We start from the raw sequence: 19,340 nt of genomic DNA on the forward strand, positions 1-19,340 counted from the left end.
GAACTCACGAGAGTCGTCTTTAACAGCTCCCTCTATCTCTTCCCCCACCTCCAGCCTCTGAGCGGCCACACCTGTCAGTGAGAGACCCACATCACCTCCCAGCCCATCCCTCTTCCCCATTTCCAGGGACACTGCCTTGGCTGAGGTCCTCCCTCCCTCCCTCTCTCTTCATTACTGCAATGCCCTGTAAAAAAAAAAAAGTCAGTAGTTCAAGTTTTTTTTTTTTTTTTTAAGATTTTATTTATTTATTTGAGAGAGAGAAAGAGCACAAGAGGGGGTAGCGGGAGAGGGAGAAGCAGACTCCCTGCTGAGCAGGGAGCCCGATGCGGGACTCAATCCCGGGACTCCAGGATCATGACCTGAGCCGAAGGCAATCGCTTAACCAACTGAGCCACCCAGGAACCCAGTAGTTCAAGTTTTTTTAACCTGGCTTTCAATGCCTTCTAGAATCTTGTCTCAGCCAGCTTCTAGTCTCCTGTATCCCAGCTTCTATTCTCGAAACATAGTTCCTGCCTTCTAGGCACCTGTTCCCCGCCCCTGGATCTTCTGTACTCCTCATTCCATTTCACCTTCCAAATACTGCCTTTTCTCTTAGTTTTCTACCCACTTGAGGCTGGAATAACTCCCTCTTTTCTCTGTATCCTGATAACATTTTTCGTTTTGGACATCAGTTATAACATGTATACCTTTTTTTTTTATCATACTGAGGTGAAATAGGTTAACTTTCCCTCCAGACTGGAAGCTTCTTCAAATTCCATCCAACAAAAAAATTATGTAGCTTGCATTTTTTTACTATTTTTTTTTTTAAGATTTTATTTATTTATTTGACACAGCGTGAGAGAGAGAGAGAGAGAGCACGAGCAGAGGGAGTGGCAAAGGGAGTGGGAGAAGCAGGCTCTCCGCTGAGCAGGGAGCTCCACATGGGGCTTTTTCCCAGGGCTCTGAAATCATGACCTGAGCGGAAGGCAGACACCCAACCGACTGAGGCCCCCAGGCGCCCCAGCTTGCATTTTTTTTAAAATGAAGCATTGTAGGGGCACCTGGGGGCTCAGTCGTTAGGCCCCTGCCTTCCGCTAGGGTCCTGATCCTGGGATTCTGGAATCAAGCCCCGCATCGGGCTCCCTGCTCCATGGGAAGCCTGCTTCTCCCTCTCCCACTCCCCCTGCTTGTGTTCCCTCTCTCGCTGTGTGTCTTTCTGTGTCAAATAAATAAATAAAACTATTCAAACATAAAATAAAATAAAATAAAACGAGGCATTGTAACAGCAACTAGACTCAAAAAAAAAAAAAAAAAGAAGTAATTCCTGCCCTGGAATTGGATCTCTCTAGTGGAAAAAGATGATAGAGAAACAGAGTTGCCGCTCTATGTGGCAGGAAGCGGGCTTGTCTTACCGACGTTCTTTTCCTCGAGTCCAGGATGGGGCACATGTGAGGTGAAGGGTGTTCTAGAGCTGGAATAGCCTAAAAGATCATGCAATCTAAACTTTAAGTGTCCTAGCATAGAGGACTACCCAGACCACAGAAATCGGGGGCCTGCCCAAGGTCACCAGGCCAGTGAATGGCAGTGCTGAACCAGGCCCTAACCAGGGCACACCCCGTTACAGCCCCTCCTCCTTTGTAGCCTCGGAGAGGCGTTCTATGAGGTGTTGCTGCCATTAGTCAGACTTATGAACCACAGGGAATATTCCAATAAGCAATACAGGATAATCTAATGGATGTGTCTGGGCTGAGTGGCCAAAAACAACAGGGAAGATCTTTTTTTTTTTTTTAAAGATTTTATTTATTTATTTGACAGAGAGAGAGATAGCGAGAGCAGGAACACAAGCAGGGGGAGTGGGAGAGGGAGAAGCAGGCTTCCTGCCGAGCCAGGAGCCCGATGTGGGACTCGATCCCAGGACTCTGGGATCATGACCTGAGCCGAAGGCAGACACTTAACGACTGAGCCACCCAGGCGCCCAACAACAGGGAAGATCTTAAAGGACATGTGAATGTTTCTCCTGTCATGAAGCACCGTTTCCATAAAACTCTGCTCATCACGTTGTTTCTACATAACTTTTTGGTCATTTATTTTGTTTTTTCCAAGAGTCAAACTGTCTAATGGTTAATTAAGCATCCATCCACAGGAAAAGGGAAGATTGAACATTTTAAAAGGTCTCATTCCTGAATTACTGCTCCTCCGGTAGGCCATCTGGAAGGTTCCAGAAAAACTGCCTGATTTTTTTTTTTTCAAAAGCCTTCTCAAAATCATTGCCTTATTTTTAGTAGGACTTCAAACAAAATCACATGAAAAATCTCAAGGCATTTTTATCCAGAATAAAATTCTCTTTTAAAATTTTTATTTATTTATTTTGTTGGGGAGGGGTAGAGGAAGAGGGAGAGAGAGAATCCCAAGTGGGCTCCATGCTCAGTCTGGGCTTGATCTCATGACCCTGAGATCATGACCTGAGCCAAAATCAAGAGTCAGACGCTCAACCAACTGACCTGCCCAGGCACCCCTGGAATAAAATTCTCTTTTAAAACTGCCTTTGTCCTTTTCTTTATAAACCACTCATCTCAAGGTATATTATATTTGTTCACACATTTTATGCATTTATTTTAGAGAAGTAAATGAAGAAAAAAGTCTTTATTTCATTTTCATGCATTTAAAAGCAACCACAGTATATAACAAAATATAATCTTTTGTTATTATTCCTACTGTAGAAAAGAGAACGTCAAGGTGCCGACCATGGCTGGAGCAGAAGGAGGGAACTATCAAAGACCCCTAAAAAGTTTCTCAAGGTTCTCAACAACTTGGTGAATTACTCTCTCCTCCAATTCAGCCAGGGAGGTAACATGGGTGTTTTCCTTCCCGTGCCCCACCCCCCCACCTCCAATAGTAAATAATTTCACAGAGGTTTGCTTCACTGAAACCTCCATAGGGAATAACAACAGGCCTGGAGACCAAAATGGATACATGACAGATGTTGGTAAGGCTGTAACCCAGGAATGGGAAAGAGCAAGGTTACATCTTGCTCCTTCAAACCAAAAGGCTCTGCCCAGTTCTTAAAAAAAAGTAATTATTTGTTGTGAATCATTGTACAGCATTTATCTGCGCCGCCAGAAACACAGAATCCATTATAACTCATTGTTCCAAATATTAGTAATTATATGTCTTAACAGGGATTCAGCTTCCACAAGTCAAGTCATGTCCCCTGGAACCTTACAATAGAAGGTAAAATCCTAATGCCATGTGATTACTCTGTCCTCCTCCTAACACACTGAAGAAATCACACTAACTCTACCTAGAGATAATTTTCAACCAGGCTTTCCTCCCCATAGAACTGAGTAGTAGTATTTTCTCCAAAGGATTAAAACCTGACTAATTTACCATTGAATAGTACCTTGCAGATTACCATGATCTTTCATCTACACTTCTCCTGTGAAACCTACAGATGAGGAAATGGAGTTGCTGAGCAATTAAGAAATGTTTGCTCTGTCACCTGGCTAACAAATAAGGGAGCAAGGGAGGACAGGGTAAGAGACACAGCAAGTCTGGGCTTTAGGGTCAAACTCAGGATTGAATCTCAGCTCAGCTAACCACAGCAATACAAACCCGCGCAAGCCCCCCCACCTTTTTTTAACCACAGCATATGTGTAATACCTCACTAGGATGAATGAGAATGAAATAGGACATGTAAAAAGTAAACAACAGAATTCGAGGCCCGTAAAAGATATTCGTATCGCATATTAGCTTCCCCCAGTTGACATATCTGTAAAAAGGAGGTACTAAAACCTAGCTCATGAGGCCCGTGTGGGGATTAAATCATGCCCTGAAAGGGCTCACCATGAGTAGTTTTCTCTCCTTGCCAGTGTGCTGGCCCCACTCCCCACCCCCATACCAGGACTGCCTCTGTGGAAAGGTCAATTCAGGGTATTAGAAAACCCTTTTTAGAGAGAGGAAGTTTATCTTCATATGTCAACAAGCATTTGACTTATCTACTGAATTTCATAATTGTCTCTAAGACAAAATTGACTAAAATTAAATGTTTTTCAAAGACCAAGAACAAAGCCAAAGTCACTAGATAATTTCAGCATACCTAGAGGCCCTTATGATGATGAAAGTTTGAGAACATACCAACTTCAGTCCACCCTCTTCATTTTTTTTTTTTTTTTTTTAGATTTTATTTATCCATTTGACAGAGAGACAGCAAGAGAGGGAACACAATCAGGGGGAGTGAGAGAGGGAGAAGCAAGCTTCTCCTTGAGCAGGGAGCCCGATGTGGGGCTTGATTCCAGAACCCTGGGATCATGACCTGAGCCGAAGGCAGACGCTTAACCTACTGAGCCAGCCAGGTGCCCCAGGCCACCCTCTTCGACCATCTACACATTTCTTTTTTTTTTTTTAATCAGGGGTGTCACTTTAACTTAACCAAAGGTTAGATGGAGTGAGAACTACAGAGAGAGATGGAAAGAAAAGGAAAATAAAAAAACAGCGGACAGAAACGACTGAGAAGTTTTCATCCAAATCTGATTACTTCCTCGACGCTATGAAGTGTCCAAACAGCCACTTTTGGATGAGGCTGGCAGGATCAAAACACGGCCCTGGTCTTCTTGGGCACCGCGGTGCACGGACTCAGCCAACGGCACGCGCTGGCCCAGCAGCAGGCCCTGGCAAACGGGTGTTTGCTCAAGCGGCAGCTTGGAGTCACCTTCACCCAAAGTGACAGTGTCCATTAAATTTCAAATGCAATTCTCAAAGGAAAGCATGCAGGAAAACGTTCCTCTCGTCCTAAGGGCTGTCATTTATTTATTTATTTGCAAAGTTCTTCGTTGGTTAAGGTTGGATTTAATTCGATATTCACGTACATATTGTACCCACACCGCGGGCTGTGGGAAATTCCTGTCGTTGTCGCCCTCTTGAGTTTTTAGAATAATGAGGTGCTCAGAATCTGGCACCGTGTGCACTTGAGAAGGACCGTAGAATTTCCGTAATAAGCACCTTTGCGTTTGCAGGCGCATAACCAATAAGGGGGGTGGGGGCAGGAGGGCAACCAGAATGTCAAAATACACCCCACCCCGTAAAACAGGCATTTCTCCTTCCTAAGATTCAGTTCTGGAGAAAAAAGCGAGAGCAAAAAAATGCAAACCACCCGGGAGAGACTCTTCAGCCCGACTCCTGGGGCGCGCAGGGGAGGGGGCGCGGGGGGCCGCGCCGGGCTCTCGCTAGCTGCCCGCCTCCTCGGGCTCGCTGCAGGGCGAAGGCGCCGACGAGGCCTCGGACTCGCCGTCGCTGTTGCACTCGGCCGGGCGCGGCGTGCGGGCGCCGGCGGGGCCCTCCTGCCCCCGGCCGTGGCGCTCCAGCAGCTCCTGGAGGTGCCTGATGTAGCCGATGGCGGCGCGGAGCGTCTCCACCTTGCTGAGTCGCCGGCCGGCCAGCTCCCGGGGCAGGTGGTCCCGCAGGCGCGCGTAGCCCTCGTTCACGCAGCGCACCCGCTGCCGCTCGCGCTCGTTGCGCCGGCGGAGGAAGGCGGGCTCCAGGGCGCCCTCCAGCGGCAGGGGCCGGCAGGGCGGCCTCGCGGCGCAGCCCCCGGGCGCCCGCGGCCCACACGCGGCGTCCAGACGCCGGGAGACGGTGAGCGGGTCCCCGAGAGGGAGGCGGGGCAGGGTCCCCGGCAGGTCCGCGGGCACGGTGAGGAGGTGGTACGGCGAGGGCAGCAGGCCGGCGGGTTTACGTTTCTCCATTCCCTCGCCGAAGAGCAAACAGATCAACCCAAGAGACTAATCTCTTAGAAGATGAGACTTAAAATCTTCGAAGCGTCGATCATCTGCTGGTCCATTCAGATGGACTTTAAAGAAGTGTCTGGTTCCAGGACAGGCTTCAGGGAAACTCTGCATGATTCCCTGAATTCATTGCACTCCTCGATCATTTATAAAGCTCCAGACGGAGGTGATAGGCAAAGATTTGGGACCCCCTAATCCACACTTCAAACCCTGTCTTCCCCTCTGATCTTCGTATTTCAGCAGATAACAAAAGGGATGCCTCTGCTCGGCCCCTTAGCCTGGAAATGTGAGCGTACACCAAACAGGGTAATCTTTCAAAGTCACCCAAGCTTTTCAATTACTGTAATCCACCGCTCTGGGTCTTCAAGAGTATAGGAATCTTCCAGGTTTCAAAAGAGCCCCTCCCAGGAACCCACAGATCTGGCGGCTGAGCGAAAGTTTAGCAGAGGCTTTCTCCTTGAAAATCAAAACTTGACTGCCCTTTGTGGTTTCCGGCGTCCAGGGCTAATGGAAAGAGCTTTCAGACTGTTTGCAAACTTACCCTTGCTCTTCCATTTCTGTGGAGGTGGAGGGAAGACCTCATCAAAGGAAAGACTGCTCCCTTGTGGTTATAAGATGTGTCAAGCAAAAGGGGACCTCAGGGGAGGCTTGAGGGTTTACTTCTCCAAAACCCAATCTTTTAAAAACCCCATTAGACGTTTTTCGAAGAGACGAGGAAAGGAATATACCTTAGCAACGAAGATAAGGGTGCGAGTATTACGCTCCTGCGTATGGGGAACGCAGGACGTTTCATGTGTGTGTGATACTTTTATTTAAGAGCACATCAAAAGGTTGAACAGTAACAAACACTTTTAGCCAGTCATTTCTCACAGTGCTTACTGTAAACACAGGTTAAACACTGCTTCCCAACCTCTTCTAATCCCACCCAGGATATAAGACCATTTTTCCATAGTGCAAAAAGTGTATTTCTATTGTATTCTTCTTTTTGTCTTAAAAACAAAGATGCAATTTATTTTCTCCCTTGGGGGCAGGTGAAGAGCCCCAATTCCAGGGATAAATGATGATGGCTTTGAAGACTTGTCTTTTTAACACACCACCAAAAAAAAAAAAGAATAATTAATCCATCTGTGTTGGTGAAAGGCTTTGAAGATGAAAGTGTCATTAAAAATCCAACAGTACTGGTTAATGTCAAAAAATGTGTTATCACACTGAAAATCAGATTTCTTGTTCTGCAAACCCAGCACATTAAAGGCAACTTCTACTTTTAAAAGTCCAACTTAAAAACAAGAAGCAAATACCCCTGACATTTATGATCAGACTTTCTCCCTATTCCTCAGGAGTCAGGGTGTTGCCCTGACATGTTTTTTTTTTTTTGACAAGTGCTACCCTAAATGATCTGCCCGAAGCACCTGGAAAAACACCTCCATCAAGGCAAATAAAATAGAAATAATTATTCCTTTTAGGCATAAGTTAGTCACATTTTAAAAACTCCCTATGAGGTTTGTACCAGCAAACAACCTAAGGTGTCACCTTGATTTCTCAGTAGAGTTGAGAACAATCCAGAGAAAGCCCTTCTGGCTGGGAGACAAGCCCACCACAGAGGTAGAAAGACTATTAGACCACAAGGTGCTTTGGACCATGTTAAGGATTTTGGCCTTTGTTCTAAGAGTGATGGGAAATTAATGAGGTGTTTTAAGCAGAATGGTGCCAATGTAAGATTTTGTTTGTCAAAAACATCACTCTGCAGACTAGAGAGTAGACAGGAGAGGGAGGAAAGGGCAAACAGATAAGAGATACCATATTTCATCCTCAGATTGGAAAATGTAAATGTAAAAATTGCTAACATCAAGGGCAGGCAGGAATTTGGGGAAGGGGCAGAAGCATAAATCGCTACAAGCTTTTGGGAAAGTAACTATTAAAATTAATACTGTACCTCACATGTCCTTTGACTCAGAGATCCTACATAGATAAATGCACCGACGTGAATTTATATGTACAACATTATCTACTGTAGCATTGTTTGTAGTGATTTTTAAATGGAAAAAAAGGAAACAGCCTGAATGTCCATCAATAGAGGGCTAATACTTCAAGAATATGTTATTATTAAAAATAATGAGTTAGGGGCGCCTGGGTGGCTCAGTCGTTAAGCGTCTGCCTTCGGCTCAGGTCATGATCCCAGGGTCCTAGGATCAAGCCCCGCATCGGGCTCTCCGCTCAGCCGGGGGTCTGCTTCTCCCTCGCCCTCTCCCTCTGTGATCTCTCTGGCTTTCGCTCTCTCTCAAATAAATAAATAAAATCTTTAAGAAAGAAAGAAAGAAACATGTGAGATGAAGACTTTAGATTGGTTCTTCTTCCAAAATATTTGAAATCACATTATAGATTTTGGTTTCCTAGGCTGGTGGCACAGAGGTGTACATCCCTGTCTGGACGCCCCCATACCTGCTACTTGCATCAGCTGTCACAAGGGGAAACAGGAAAACATATGTTACGACCTCAGCATAGAAATAAGATTTCTCACAGGTGTAGATAACTAAATCTCAAACTGAATAGATCATACCTAGCTCAGGTATAAGCTATCTATATTACCATGTGCAACATCTCCTAGGGGCCTTTGGGGTACAACTAAATACTGAGACTCAGTAAGACTACCGGGGGCCACATTTGGTGTCGGATTCACTGGGAAGGATACAGATCAAGAACAATACTTGGAGCAGGGCTGAACTAGGCATTGCACCTCCCTGGGAGTCCTTGCAATACTCTGTGCGGCAATCCACACAGGTGCTTCTCCCAAGCCCCCTGGAGCCAAGTTACAGCTCAGGGTGTGGAAAGAAGACTCACGTCAGCCCCATGTGGTAGCTGTCCTGACTTAGTCTCATACCCCTCAGGAGCCAGATCATTCTTGGAATGAACCCACACGCATAACTTCCAGGGACCCCACCAGTGGCCAAGGAGTCTTCCCCCTCAGAGAAGCCCAAAGCTAAGTATTTAGAGTTGTGCCAGATGCCATTGCTTTAATACGAGTAAGGTTGTCTAATGACATAGTTGACATTCTATCTTTATCAGGTTTCAGAGGACCAGAAAACAGAAAGTTTAACTGAAGGTCGAATTGTCACACAGAAGGATGAAACCTTCATGAATCCTTTACCAGCACCATTCCATTCTATTTTTAAAAAAAAAATTTTAAAGATTTTATTTATTCATTCGAGACACAGAGATACAGAGAGAGAGAGAGCACGAGCAGGGGGAGAAGCAGAGGGAGAAGCAGGCTCCCCACTGAGCCAGGAGCCGGACGTGGGGCTGGATCCCAGGACCCTGGGATCACGACCCGAGCCGAAGGCAGATGCTTAACCATCTGAGCCACCCAGGCACCCCTCCATTCTATTTTAAAGATGATTTAAAGAACCACAAATATTTAGGTACAATGTATTACTAGCTTTTCTGTCCTTCTCAAACACTGCATGCTAACCCCGTCTCTGCGGTCTTTTGTCATACAACAATGTGAAATTTTGCTGTCATCAAACACATTCATCCTTTCCTTGTGGCTTTTTGTCTTTTCTCTCTTCTTTAAGGCTGTCTTCTCCTGCCACAAGTTTTGCAGGCCTTTTCCTTGCCTATGTCTGACACCTCGGTGTGAATTAGAGAAAGGCACCAAACTCGAGGCTTGGAGATCGATGGCTGACTGCACAAGTCATTTGGAGGGACAATTCTTGAACAAGGACGTCTAAATCTGGAGAAGAGCAGAGAAGGTAACATGCATGCATTTTTTAAAAAAGATTTTATTTATTTATTTGACAGAGAGAGACAGTGAGAGAGGGAACACAAGCAGGGGGAGTGGGAGAGGGAGAAGCAGGCTTCCCGCTGAGCAGGGAGCCCGATGTGGGGCTGGGTCCCAGGACCCTGGAATCATGACCTGAGCCGAAGGCAGACGCTTAATGACTGAGTTACCCAGGCGCCCCCATGCATGCACTTTTAATTTCTGTAAGGAAACAAACAAAATTTGGGATTCTAATTGGGACTGTGTTAAATATATGGATGGATTTGGAGAGAGAGTTAGCTTTTTGAAACATTGAAATCTCTCCTGTATGAAATGATAGAATTCATTCATTCAAGTCTTTTTTTTTTTTTGCCCTTTAATGAAGTCTCACAGGTTTCTTAGTGTAGATCTTATGTGTTTCTTATTACATTTATCTCAAGACGTCTCATAGGTCTGGTTGCTATTGAATAGAATTTTTTTCTAGTTTTTGAAGCTAATGATTTAGCGCATGTTAATCTTTAATCCAGTCATTTCACTGGCTAGTTCTATCGCCTTTTAATGGAGAGAAAATCTACATGCTGTGAAATGTACATATATTAAATATATAATTCAGCACACATAGATAGTTCTAATAGTTATTTTCTAATAATGATTTTCTAGGATTTTTTAAAAAGATTTAATTAATATATTTGGCAGAGATAGAGCAGCAGAGGGAGAGGGAGAAGCAGACTCCCCGATGAACAGGGAGCCCAATGTGGGACTCGATTCCAGGACCCTGGGATCATGACCCAAGTTGAAGGTAGATGCTTAACTGCCTGAGCCACCCAGGTGCCCCAATTTTCTAGGATTTCTTAAACTATAATCATATTGTCTACTAACAATGATAGTTTTGTTTCTTCCTTTCAATGTAACTCATTTATTTTTCTTATTAAATTTCACTGCTTAAGATACCCAGTCCAGTGTTAATTGTAGTAGTAATAGCTAGTATTCTTGCATTTTTTTATGAGAAAGTTTCTAATGTTCTACCATGGAGGAGATAGTCTTTATCAAATTAAGGACATTTTCTTCTACTCTTAATTTGCTAAGAGTATTATTAATATTTAATGGCTATTAAATTTTATCAAATGTATCTATGAAATCATGTGTATTTTCTTCTTTAATTTAGTATTGCAGTGAATTGTGATAATAGAGTTGCTACAGTTGAGCTGTCTTGCATTCCTGGGTTTGAATCTTATGGAGTCATTATGGAGTCATGATTCTTTTAGTACACTGCTGGATTCAATTTGTTAACATTTCATTTAGAAATTTTGTTTCTAGTATCCCAAATTGTATTTGTTCCTAGTTTTATATTCTTGTACTCTCCTTTTCTGGTATTAGGATTATTTTGAACTCTTAAAAATAAGCTGAGTAGCTGTCCATCTATTTCTAGGCTCTGGAACCATTCACAAAAGGTAAACATTATGTATTCCTTGAAGATTTGGTAAAAACCACATAGAACTTCTTGAGAGCTAAATTTTCAGTTACTTTTAAAATTTATTTTATCATTACTGTTGGAATTTTTGGAGGGCATTACTAAGGTTCTTACCAACCGCCTCCCCCCCTCACCAGTTTCCACCCTCCTTCAATGGCAACTACTATTCCTCTGTGTATCATCCTAAAATCACAATCTAGTTTTGCCCCATAAAAATCTGTAAAATAGATCAGAATGATACTTTAGTTAAATGAACCCCAGAACCTGGTGGGCTAGGCTTAAAAACTCATTCCTGATTCTTTTCCTTCCTCTAATGAAGACCATTCCAATATAGCTGGCTGGAGGTTATGTAATCAAATAAATCATCAAGAAAGAATACTGCAAATTTAAAAATACGCCTCCCATTATCAAATCGCGGTAAGTTTAAGCCCAAAGTTTAAATAACCTTAGCTTAGAGGTTCACATTTGAAGGCAACCACATGAAAATGTCTTTGGTTAAACTCCACAGATCATTCCACCCAATTTCTTATTCCACTCAGGCTGAACCAGAAGCCTCTTACTCCAAAGCCTGAGCAGAGTCAGGGTTCCTTCATCAGTTACAGCCTGGGGGCTCCTGATATTAGTATAGTGCCTTCAAGTCTAAGAATTGAATTCGTTCAGTGACCCATGTGTTCTGCTTCTAAGGTCTCAAGAGTGAACAGAACACACAGGATTATGTCAGCTCTCGTTCTGCATCCACTACATTTAGAAAATAAGCCATTCTGCACCTCATAGAGGAGTGAAACCAAGCTCAGGCATACCTCTGAGATATATTGCAGGTCAGTTCCAGACCACCACAATAAAGCGAACATCACAATAAAGCGAGTCAAATGAATTTTTTCCCAGTGCATATAAATGATACGTTTACCTTACATTACAGTCTCTTATGTGTGCAATAGACAGCATTGTGTCTAAACCCAACGTACATACCTTAATTTAAAAATACGTTATTGGAGCATCTGGGTGGCTCAGTGGGTTAAGCATCTGCCTTCAACTCATGTCATGATCCCAGAGTCCTGGGATCAAGCCCCACATCAGGCTCCCTGCCCAGTGGGGAGTGTGCTTCTCTCTGCCCCTCTGCCAATCTCCCTGCTCATGCTCTCTCTCTCTCTCTCAAATAAACAAATAAAATATTTCTTTTTTTTTTTAAAGATTTTATTTATTTATTTGAGAGAAAGAGAGAGAGACAGAGAAATAGCATGAGAGGGGAGAGGGTCAGAGGGAGAAGCAGGCTCCCCGCTGAGCCGGGAGCCCAATGTGGGACTCGATCCCAGGACTCTGGGATCATGACCTGAGCTGAAGGCAGTTGCTTAACCAACTGAGCCACCTAGGCGCCCTAAATAAAATATTTCTTAAAAATTAAAAAATACATTATTGCTGGGGTGCCTGGGTGACTCAGTTGGTTGAGCGTCCGACTCTTGATTTCGGCTTGGGTCATGATCTCAGAGTCGTGAGATCGAGCCCGGTGTCAGGCTCCACACTCAGCATGAAGTCTGCTTAAGAATCTTTCTCTCCCTCTCCCTCTTCCCTTCCCCTGCTTGTGCTCTCTCTCTAAAATAAATAAAATCTTTTTAAAAAATATGTTATTGCTAAAAAATGCTAACCATCATCTGAGCTTTCAGTGAGCTATCATCTTTTTGCAGGTGGAGGGTCTTGCCTGCATGTGATGGCTGCTGACTGATCAAGGCGGTGATTGCTGGAGGTTGGGGTGGCTGTGGGGATTTCTTAAAATAAGACAACAGTGAAATTCGCCACATTGATGGACCCTTCTTTTCTTTTCTTTTTTTTTTTTTTAAGATTTTATTTATTTATTTGAGAGAGAGACACACAGCGAGAGAGGGAACACAAGCAGGGGGAGTGGGAGAGGGAGAAGCAGGCTTCCTGCAGAGCGGAGAGCCCGACGTGGGGCTCGATCCCAGGACCCCAGGATCATGACCTGAGCCGAAGGCAGACGCTTAACCAACTGAGCCACCCAGGCGCCCCTGGGTCCTTCTTTTCATGAACGATTTCTCTGTAGTCTGTGAAGCTGTTTGAAAGGATTGTAGAATTTCTTTCAAAATCGGAGTCAATCCTCTCAAACCCTGCTGCTGCTTTATCAACTCAATTTATGTCATATGCTAAATCCTTTGTGTTCATTTCAACAATCTTCACAGCATCTTCAGGAGTAGATTCCATCTCAGTAAGCCACTTTCTTTGCTCATCCATAAGAAACAACTCCTCATCCATTCAAGTTTGATCATCAGATTGCAGCAATTAAGTCCCATCTTCAGACTCCACTGCTAATTCTAGTGCTCTTGCTGTTTCCACCACATCCACAGTGACCTCCTTCACTCAAGTCCTGAACCTCACAAAGTCACCCGTGAGGGCTGGAATCAACTTCTTCAAAACTCCTGTTCATATTGACATTTTGACCACTTCTAATTAATCATGAATGTTCTTAATGGCATCTAGAATGGTGAAACCCTTCCAGAAGGTTTCAACTTCCAGATCCATCAGAGGAATGAATGTTTATGGTAGCTACCGCCTCATGAAATTTTTTTTTTTTAATTTTAAGTAGGCTCCACACTGGAAGGGACTTGAACTCATGACCCTGAGATCAAGACCTGGGCTGAGATCAAGACCTGGGCTGAGATCAAGAATCAGGAACACCTGGGTAGCTCAGTCGTTAAGCGTCTGCCTTCGGCTCAGGTCATGATCCCAGGGTCCTGGGATTGAGCCCCACATCGGGCTCTCTGCTCGGCAGGGAAACCTGCTTCTCCCTCTCTCACTCCCCCTGCTTGTGTTCTCTCTCTCGCCGCATCTCTCTGTCAAATAAATAAATAAAATCTTAAAAAAAAAAAAAGAGTCAGATGCTTAACCGACTGAGCCACCCAGGCACCCCCTAAAATGTATTTCTTAAATAGTAAGAATTGAAAGTTGAAATTACTCCTTGACCCATGGGCTGCAGAATGGATGTTGTGTTGGCAGACATGAAAACAGAATTAATCTGGTTGTCCATCTCCGTCAGACACAGCGAGAGAGGGAACACAAGCAAGGGGAGTGGGAGAGGGAGAAGCAGGCTTCCCGCCAAGCAGGGAGCCCGTTGTGGGGCTTGATCCCAGGACCCTGGGATCATGACCTGAGCCGAAGGCAGACACCCAACGACTGAGCCACCCGGGCGCCTCTCTAGCTTTTGATTTAAAGTGAGAGAACGTGCATCCTCAGCCTTTCACTTGAACACTTAGAGGTTATTAATTGGCCTAATTTCAACATTGCTGTGTCTCAGAAAATAGGGAGGTCCGGGGAGAAGGAGAGAGAAGGGGGAATAACCAGTTGGTGGATCAGTCAGAACACACACATTTATTGATTAAGTTTACCATATTATATGGGTGAGGTTTGTGGCCCCAAAAAAACCTACAATAGTAACATCAAAGATCACTGATCAGGGCGCCTGCGTGGCTCAGTCTGTTAAGTGTCTGACTCTTGATCTCAGCCCAGGTCTTGATCTCAGAGTTGTGAGTTCAGGCCCCATGTTGGGCTCCACACTGGGCATGTAGCCTACTTTAAAAAAAAAGAAAAAGATCACAGATCACTATAACCAATATAATAATAATGAAAACTTAAAAATTTTTATTATTGGTTTTTTTTTTTTGAGAGAGAGAGAGAGAGCAAGCGAGCACAGGGGGTGGGGAGGGACAGAACGAGAGGGAGAATCTTAAGCAGGCTCCACACCCAGCACAGAGTGTGACACGGGGCTCGATCTCACGACCCTGAGATCATGACCTGAGCGGAAATCAAGAATCGGATGTTCAACCGACTGAGACACCCCGGTGCCCCAATAATGAAAACTTTTAAAATATTGGGAGTATTAACAATATGTGACAGAGAGAAATAAAGTGAGCAAATGATGTCGGAAAAATGGCACCAACTGACTGACCCAGGGTTGCCACAAACCTTCAATTTGTAAAAAATGTGATATTAGCGAAGTGCAATAAAACGAGGTATGCCTGTTCTTGGACATTAACCCTAAAGAAATAATGTTGCAAATACTAGTGCTTAATCTTTCATTCCCATGTAATGTTTCCAAAGTTCTGAGCAGAAAATCAGTGGTATCCAGGAAAAGGAGGGCAGCCTCCTTCAGAGTGGCCACCAAGTAGACTAACCCAAGACTCAGTCACTTAAGGCAAGAAGTATTTATTTAGTTCTTGAGCCTGAAAGGCGATGATTTAGGCTGAGTTCTAGTAAATGTCTAGTATGGCCAACTCAGAATCATGGGGCAGAAGAAGAGGACTCTAGGTGATCCTGGGATGAGCTGTAAAGTCACCTTGCAAAGGACATGGTCACAAGGAGGAGTGCCAAACTGGAGTCATTAACACAGTCACTCTGTTTTACTCTCTTGCCCTAATATAATTCCACAATTTGATGTAGATACATTTTAGAGGTTCAATAACCACGTGTGGCTAATGGCTACCGTGTTGGAGTGTACAATTCTACTGTCATGGACCTCCTTGCAATTCTTCAAACCTGCCAGACATTCTTCTGCCTCAGGGCCTTTGCACTTTCCCTTACCTCTGTCTGAAACTCTCCTCTTCACTCTCTCACCTCCTTTGGTTCAAATTTCACCTTTTCAATGATGATTTCTTTGTCCTATTTTAAATTGCAGCCCCTATCTCCGGGCGCTTTCTTCCCTGCCATACTTTTCCATGGTATTTATCGCCATCTGGAATGTTATATATTTTAATTAGTTACTTGTTTATTATCTGTATTCCTCCACTATAATGTAAGCTCCATAGGGACTGGCATATTTTTGCCTGTCTAATCCACTGCTGTATCCGACAGGGCCCAAAGCAATACTTGGCATGTAGTAGGTACTCAACAAATATTTGTTGAATAAATTCTAGCTTTCCCATGCCTTTCTGCAAATATTATATAAAGAAAAGAGTCAGTTAGAATCTGTTACAATGAATTATAATTGTTTCAGGCTTAGGGGGAGAATCTCAAGAATGCCAAAGAACAGGTTTATCTACAAAAAGTCGTATTTCCAGTCTTCCTAACATGAGAGATCAAAAGCAGGATTTTGTACCTTAATTGGAGTTGAATGAAAAAAAAAGATATCCTGAGCAGCCCAAACTGGGCCCCAATTTACCCTTTTTTTTTTTAAGATTTTATTTATTTATTTGACAGAGAGAGAGACAGCTAGAGAGGGAACACAAGCAAGGGGAGTGGGAGAGGGAGAAGCAGGCTTCCCGCTGAGCAGGGAGCCCGATGCGGGGCTCCATCCCAGGACCCTGGAATCATGACCTGAGCCGAAGGCAGGCGCCTAACGACTGAGCCACCCAGGCGCCCCTAATTTACCCATTCTTGCCCAGATCTTTAGTGTTAGAAGATAATTTTCCATCCAGCAAAAAGTGAATGGTTGTTATCTAGTTTGTCTTATATACACTTATCTCTAAGTGTCACCCTTTGGGTGCAAACCAACATTTCTGTTTCAGTCATTTGAATACGTGGGTCCTAAAAGAACAGCTATACTCTTTATTTCTATTTGTCTGATTGGTCAGTAATTCTCCCATTGTTTTGATTGTTTTACTGGTCCCTTGGTGTCTCCTTAAAGTGGCAAGTCATCCTAAATCAGCTCCTTAGGTAACCTTTGGGCATTCATTTTTCTGTATGTCTCCAAGTAAAGCTGTATGTGAGTTAATAAGCATAGTTCAGGATTATGCCAGTTTAACTTTCATTTATTTATTTATTTTTAAAGATTTTATTTATTTATTTGAGAGAAAGAGAGCATGAGATGGGGGAGGGTCAGAGGGAGAAGCAGACTCCTTGCTGAGCAGGGAGCCCGAAGTGGGGCTCGATCCCAGGACTCTGGGATCAGGACCTGAGCCGAAGGCAAGTGCTTAACCGGCTGAGCCACCCAGGCACCCCTAACTTTAATTTATTAATCAAATATTTATTGAGCTCCTAGTATATGTCAGGTATTGTGCTATCTCATGTAGCATTAAATCAGATAGACATGGATCTTGTTCCCAAAACTTAAAATCTACTTGGCAAGACAGAAAATTAAACAATTAATTACAATAAAGATTAAGAATGATGAGAGAGCATACAGTGACCTACTCTAAATTGGCTTTTTGAGCATTTTTACATACAATAAAACTCACCAATTTCAGTGTACTGTTTGATGAATTTTGACAAATGTTTACAGTTGTGTAACCACTGCCATAATCAAGATAATTTTCATCACCCCTAAAAGCTTCCTCATGCCCCTTTGTAGGCAATCTCATCCCTTCTATTCATCCCCAACTCCTGACAATCACTTATCTGCTTTCTATTACTATAGTTTTGTCTTTTCTAGAATTTTATATAGTGGGCACACATAATATGTGTAGTCTTTTGTGTATGAAAGATGAGATTCATCCACATACCAATAGCTTGCTCCTTTTTATTGCAGAGTAGTATTCCACTATGTAAATATACTACAATTTGTTTATTCATTCACCAGTCGGGCTGTTTACAGTTTGGAACTATTACAAATAAAGTTTCTATGAGCATTTCGTACAAGTCTTTGTACATATGTTTTTATTTTCTCTTGGGTAGATACCTATGAATTTAATTACTGAATTGTATGGTATAAGAAATTGCTAAGTTGTTTTCTAAAGTGGCTGTAGCATTTTGCATTCCCACCAGCAAAGTGTGAGGGTTCCAGTTGTTTTGTATCTGCACCAACACTTGTTATAGTTAGTCTTTTAAACTTTGCCCACTCTAGTAGGTGCGTAATGTTACCTTATTGTGTTTTGATTTGCATTTCCCTAATAACTAATTATGTTGCTCATCTTTTTGTGTGCTTAATTGCCATCTATATATCATCTTTGGTCAAGTGGCTGCTCAAATATATTGCCCATTTAAAAAATTGTGGGTTGTTTGACTCCTTATTATTGAATTTAAAGGGTTCTTTATATATTCCAGATTAAAGTCCTTTGTCAGATATTTGTTTTGCAAATATTTTATACCCATTTCTGGTTTAACTTTATTTTGTCAACAGTGTCTTTTCACGACAGAAAGTTTTAATTTTGATGAAGTTCAATTTGTCAATTTTGTAGTGGTTCTTGATTTTCGTGTCCTATCAGAGTTACAAAGATTTTCTCTTATATTTTCTTCCGTAGCTATTATAGTTTTAGGTCTTACATATTCTGTGTAATCATGATTTTTTTACACGATTTTTACATCTCTGAAATTAATAACATTGTTTGAAAAGAATAGACATGGAAAACTGGAGGGAAATTATTCAGCCCTTTATAAAACACACCATTATTCTCTAGGTCCCAGGTTTGAATTTGGTATTTTAGGAAATACTGTGTCTAATTTACTTGTGATATGACGACTTTCTTGATTTAGACTTCTATTTGTTATCAACACGAGAGCAAAACCAGTGTGACCTGTCAGTGTTCAGTGATTAGTTCCCTCATCTGGAATGTGCTTTCTTTTTATGAGAGGGGAAGGGAAACACCACTCTCACCTCTCATCCAAAACACTGTTTGTGCCTTTGCCCCTTTACCTGGGATTGAATTGCAAAACTCACAGTCTTCACTAGGCTACAAGCTGTTCAAGGTCAAGACCTAGGTCTTATTTTGTATTTCTGTTTGAGATGTAATTCAGTAACTGTTTTGTGAATGAAAGGAGGATTTCCTGGGTCTCTGCTGTTCTGCTGGTGTCTGGAAGGTACCAGGCAGTTTGTTATAATGTCCAGTCCTCACAAATTTGACTTTAGAGAAAAATGATCCCATCTCAGTATTCCTAGAGCTTAGCACGGTGCTTGCCATACAGGAGAGAAGAAGGGCAAAGAGACGAGGGGAAGAAAATTTGTACAAATCCCACTCCACCATTTATGACTCGAAGCAGGGAAGCTGGGCAACCTTCAGGTGTAACTTAAGGTGAAAACTACTCAAGATAGACTCCCAGTGCCTCCTGGGCAACAGCGCCAATATCTTTGGGCTAAGTCCCTTACTTGGAATCTTTGGGGCTTGCGTGGACCCACGATTCCCTAGTAGGAGAATGCTGAGAAGCCTGAAACCTTGAGTCTGAGGATTTAGGGGACTCAGAACCCATTTGCTACTTGCACATGAGCCCTGGTTGCCTAGCAACTCTGGGTCGATAGCTCGACGCTCGGCGCAATCCGACCAGCCTGAGACGCAGCGCTCCCGGCGGAGCCTCTCGCAGCCAGGCAACCTCGGGCCCGGGTCCCCGGGGTGCGCACGCGCAGAAGGGGCTCGGCTGGGGGAGGGGCGCCGGAAGGCAGGCGCCGCTAGCGGGCCGGGGCGGGGAGGGGCGCACGCACGAG

The 19,340-nt window shown here is 43.5% G+C and overlaps 1 protein-coding gene across 1 annotated transcript; it reads right to left on the bottom strand.

The window, feature by feature from the left end:
* Window positions 1-5,201: 5,201 nt before the first annotated feature.
* Window positions 5,202-5,720, bottom strand: ASCL4 (achaete-scute family bHLH transcription factor 4). Its single transcript, XM_034987267.1, has one exon. It carries the CDS (start codon window positions 5,718-5,720, stop codon window positions 5,202-5,204), a length of 519 nt encoding a protein of 172 aa, XP_034843158.1.
* Window positions 5,721-19,340: the final 13,620 nt, after the last annotated feature.

This window comes from Mirounga leonina, unplaced genomic scaffold, assembly GCF_011800145.1.
Source record: "Mirounga leonina isolate KUSES-001 unplaced genomic scaffold, KU_Mleo_1.0 Mir_418, whole genome shotgun sequence".
In the NCBI taxonomy this organism is placed as follows: domain Eukaryota; kingdom Metazoa; phylum Chordata; class Mammalia; order Carnivora; family Phocidae; genus Mirounga; species Mirounga leonina.

Bases quoted from the DNA above. Each gene is read 5' to 3' on its own strand.
- ASCL4 (XM_034987267.1), bottom strand. From the start codon at position 5,720: ATGGAGAAACGTAAACCCGCCGGCCTGCTGCCCTCGCCGTACCACCTC.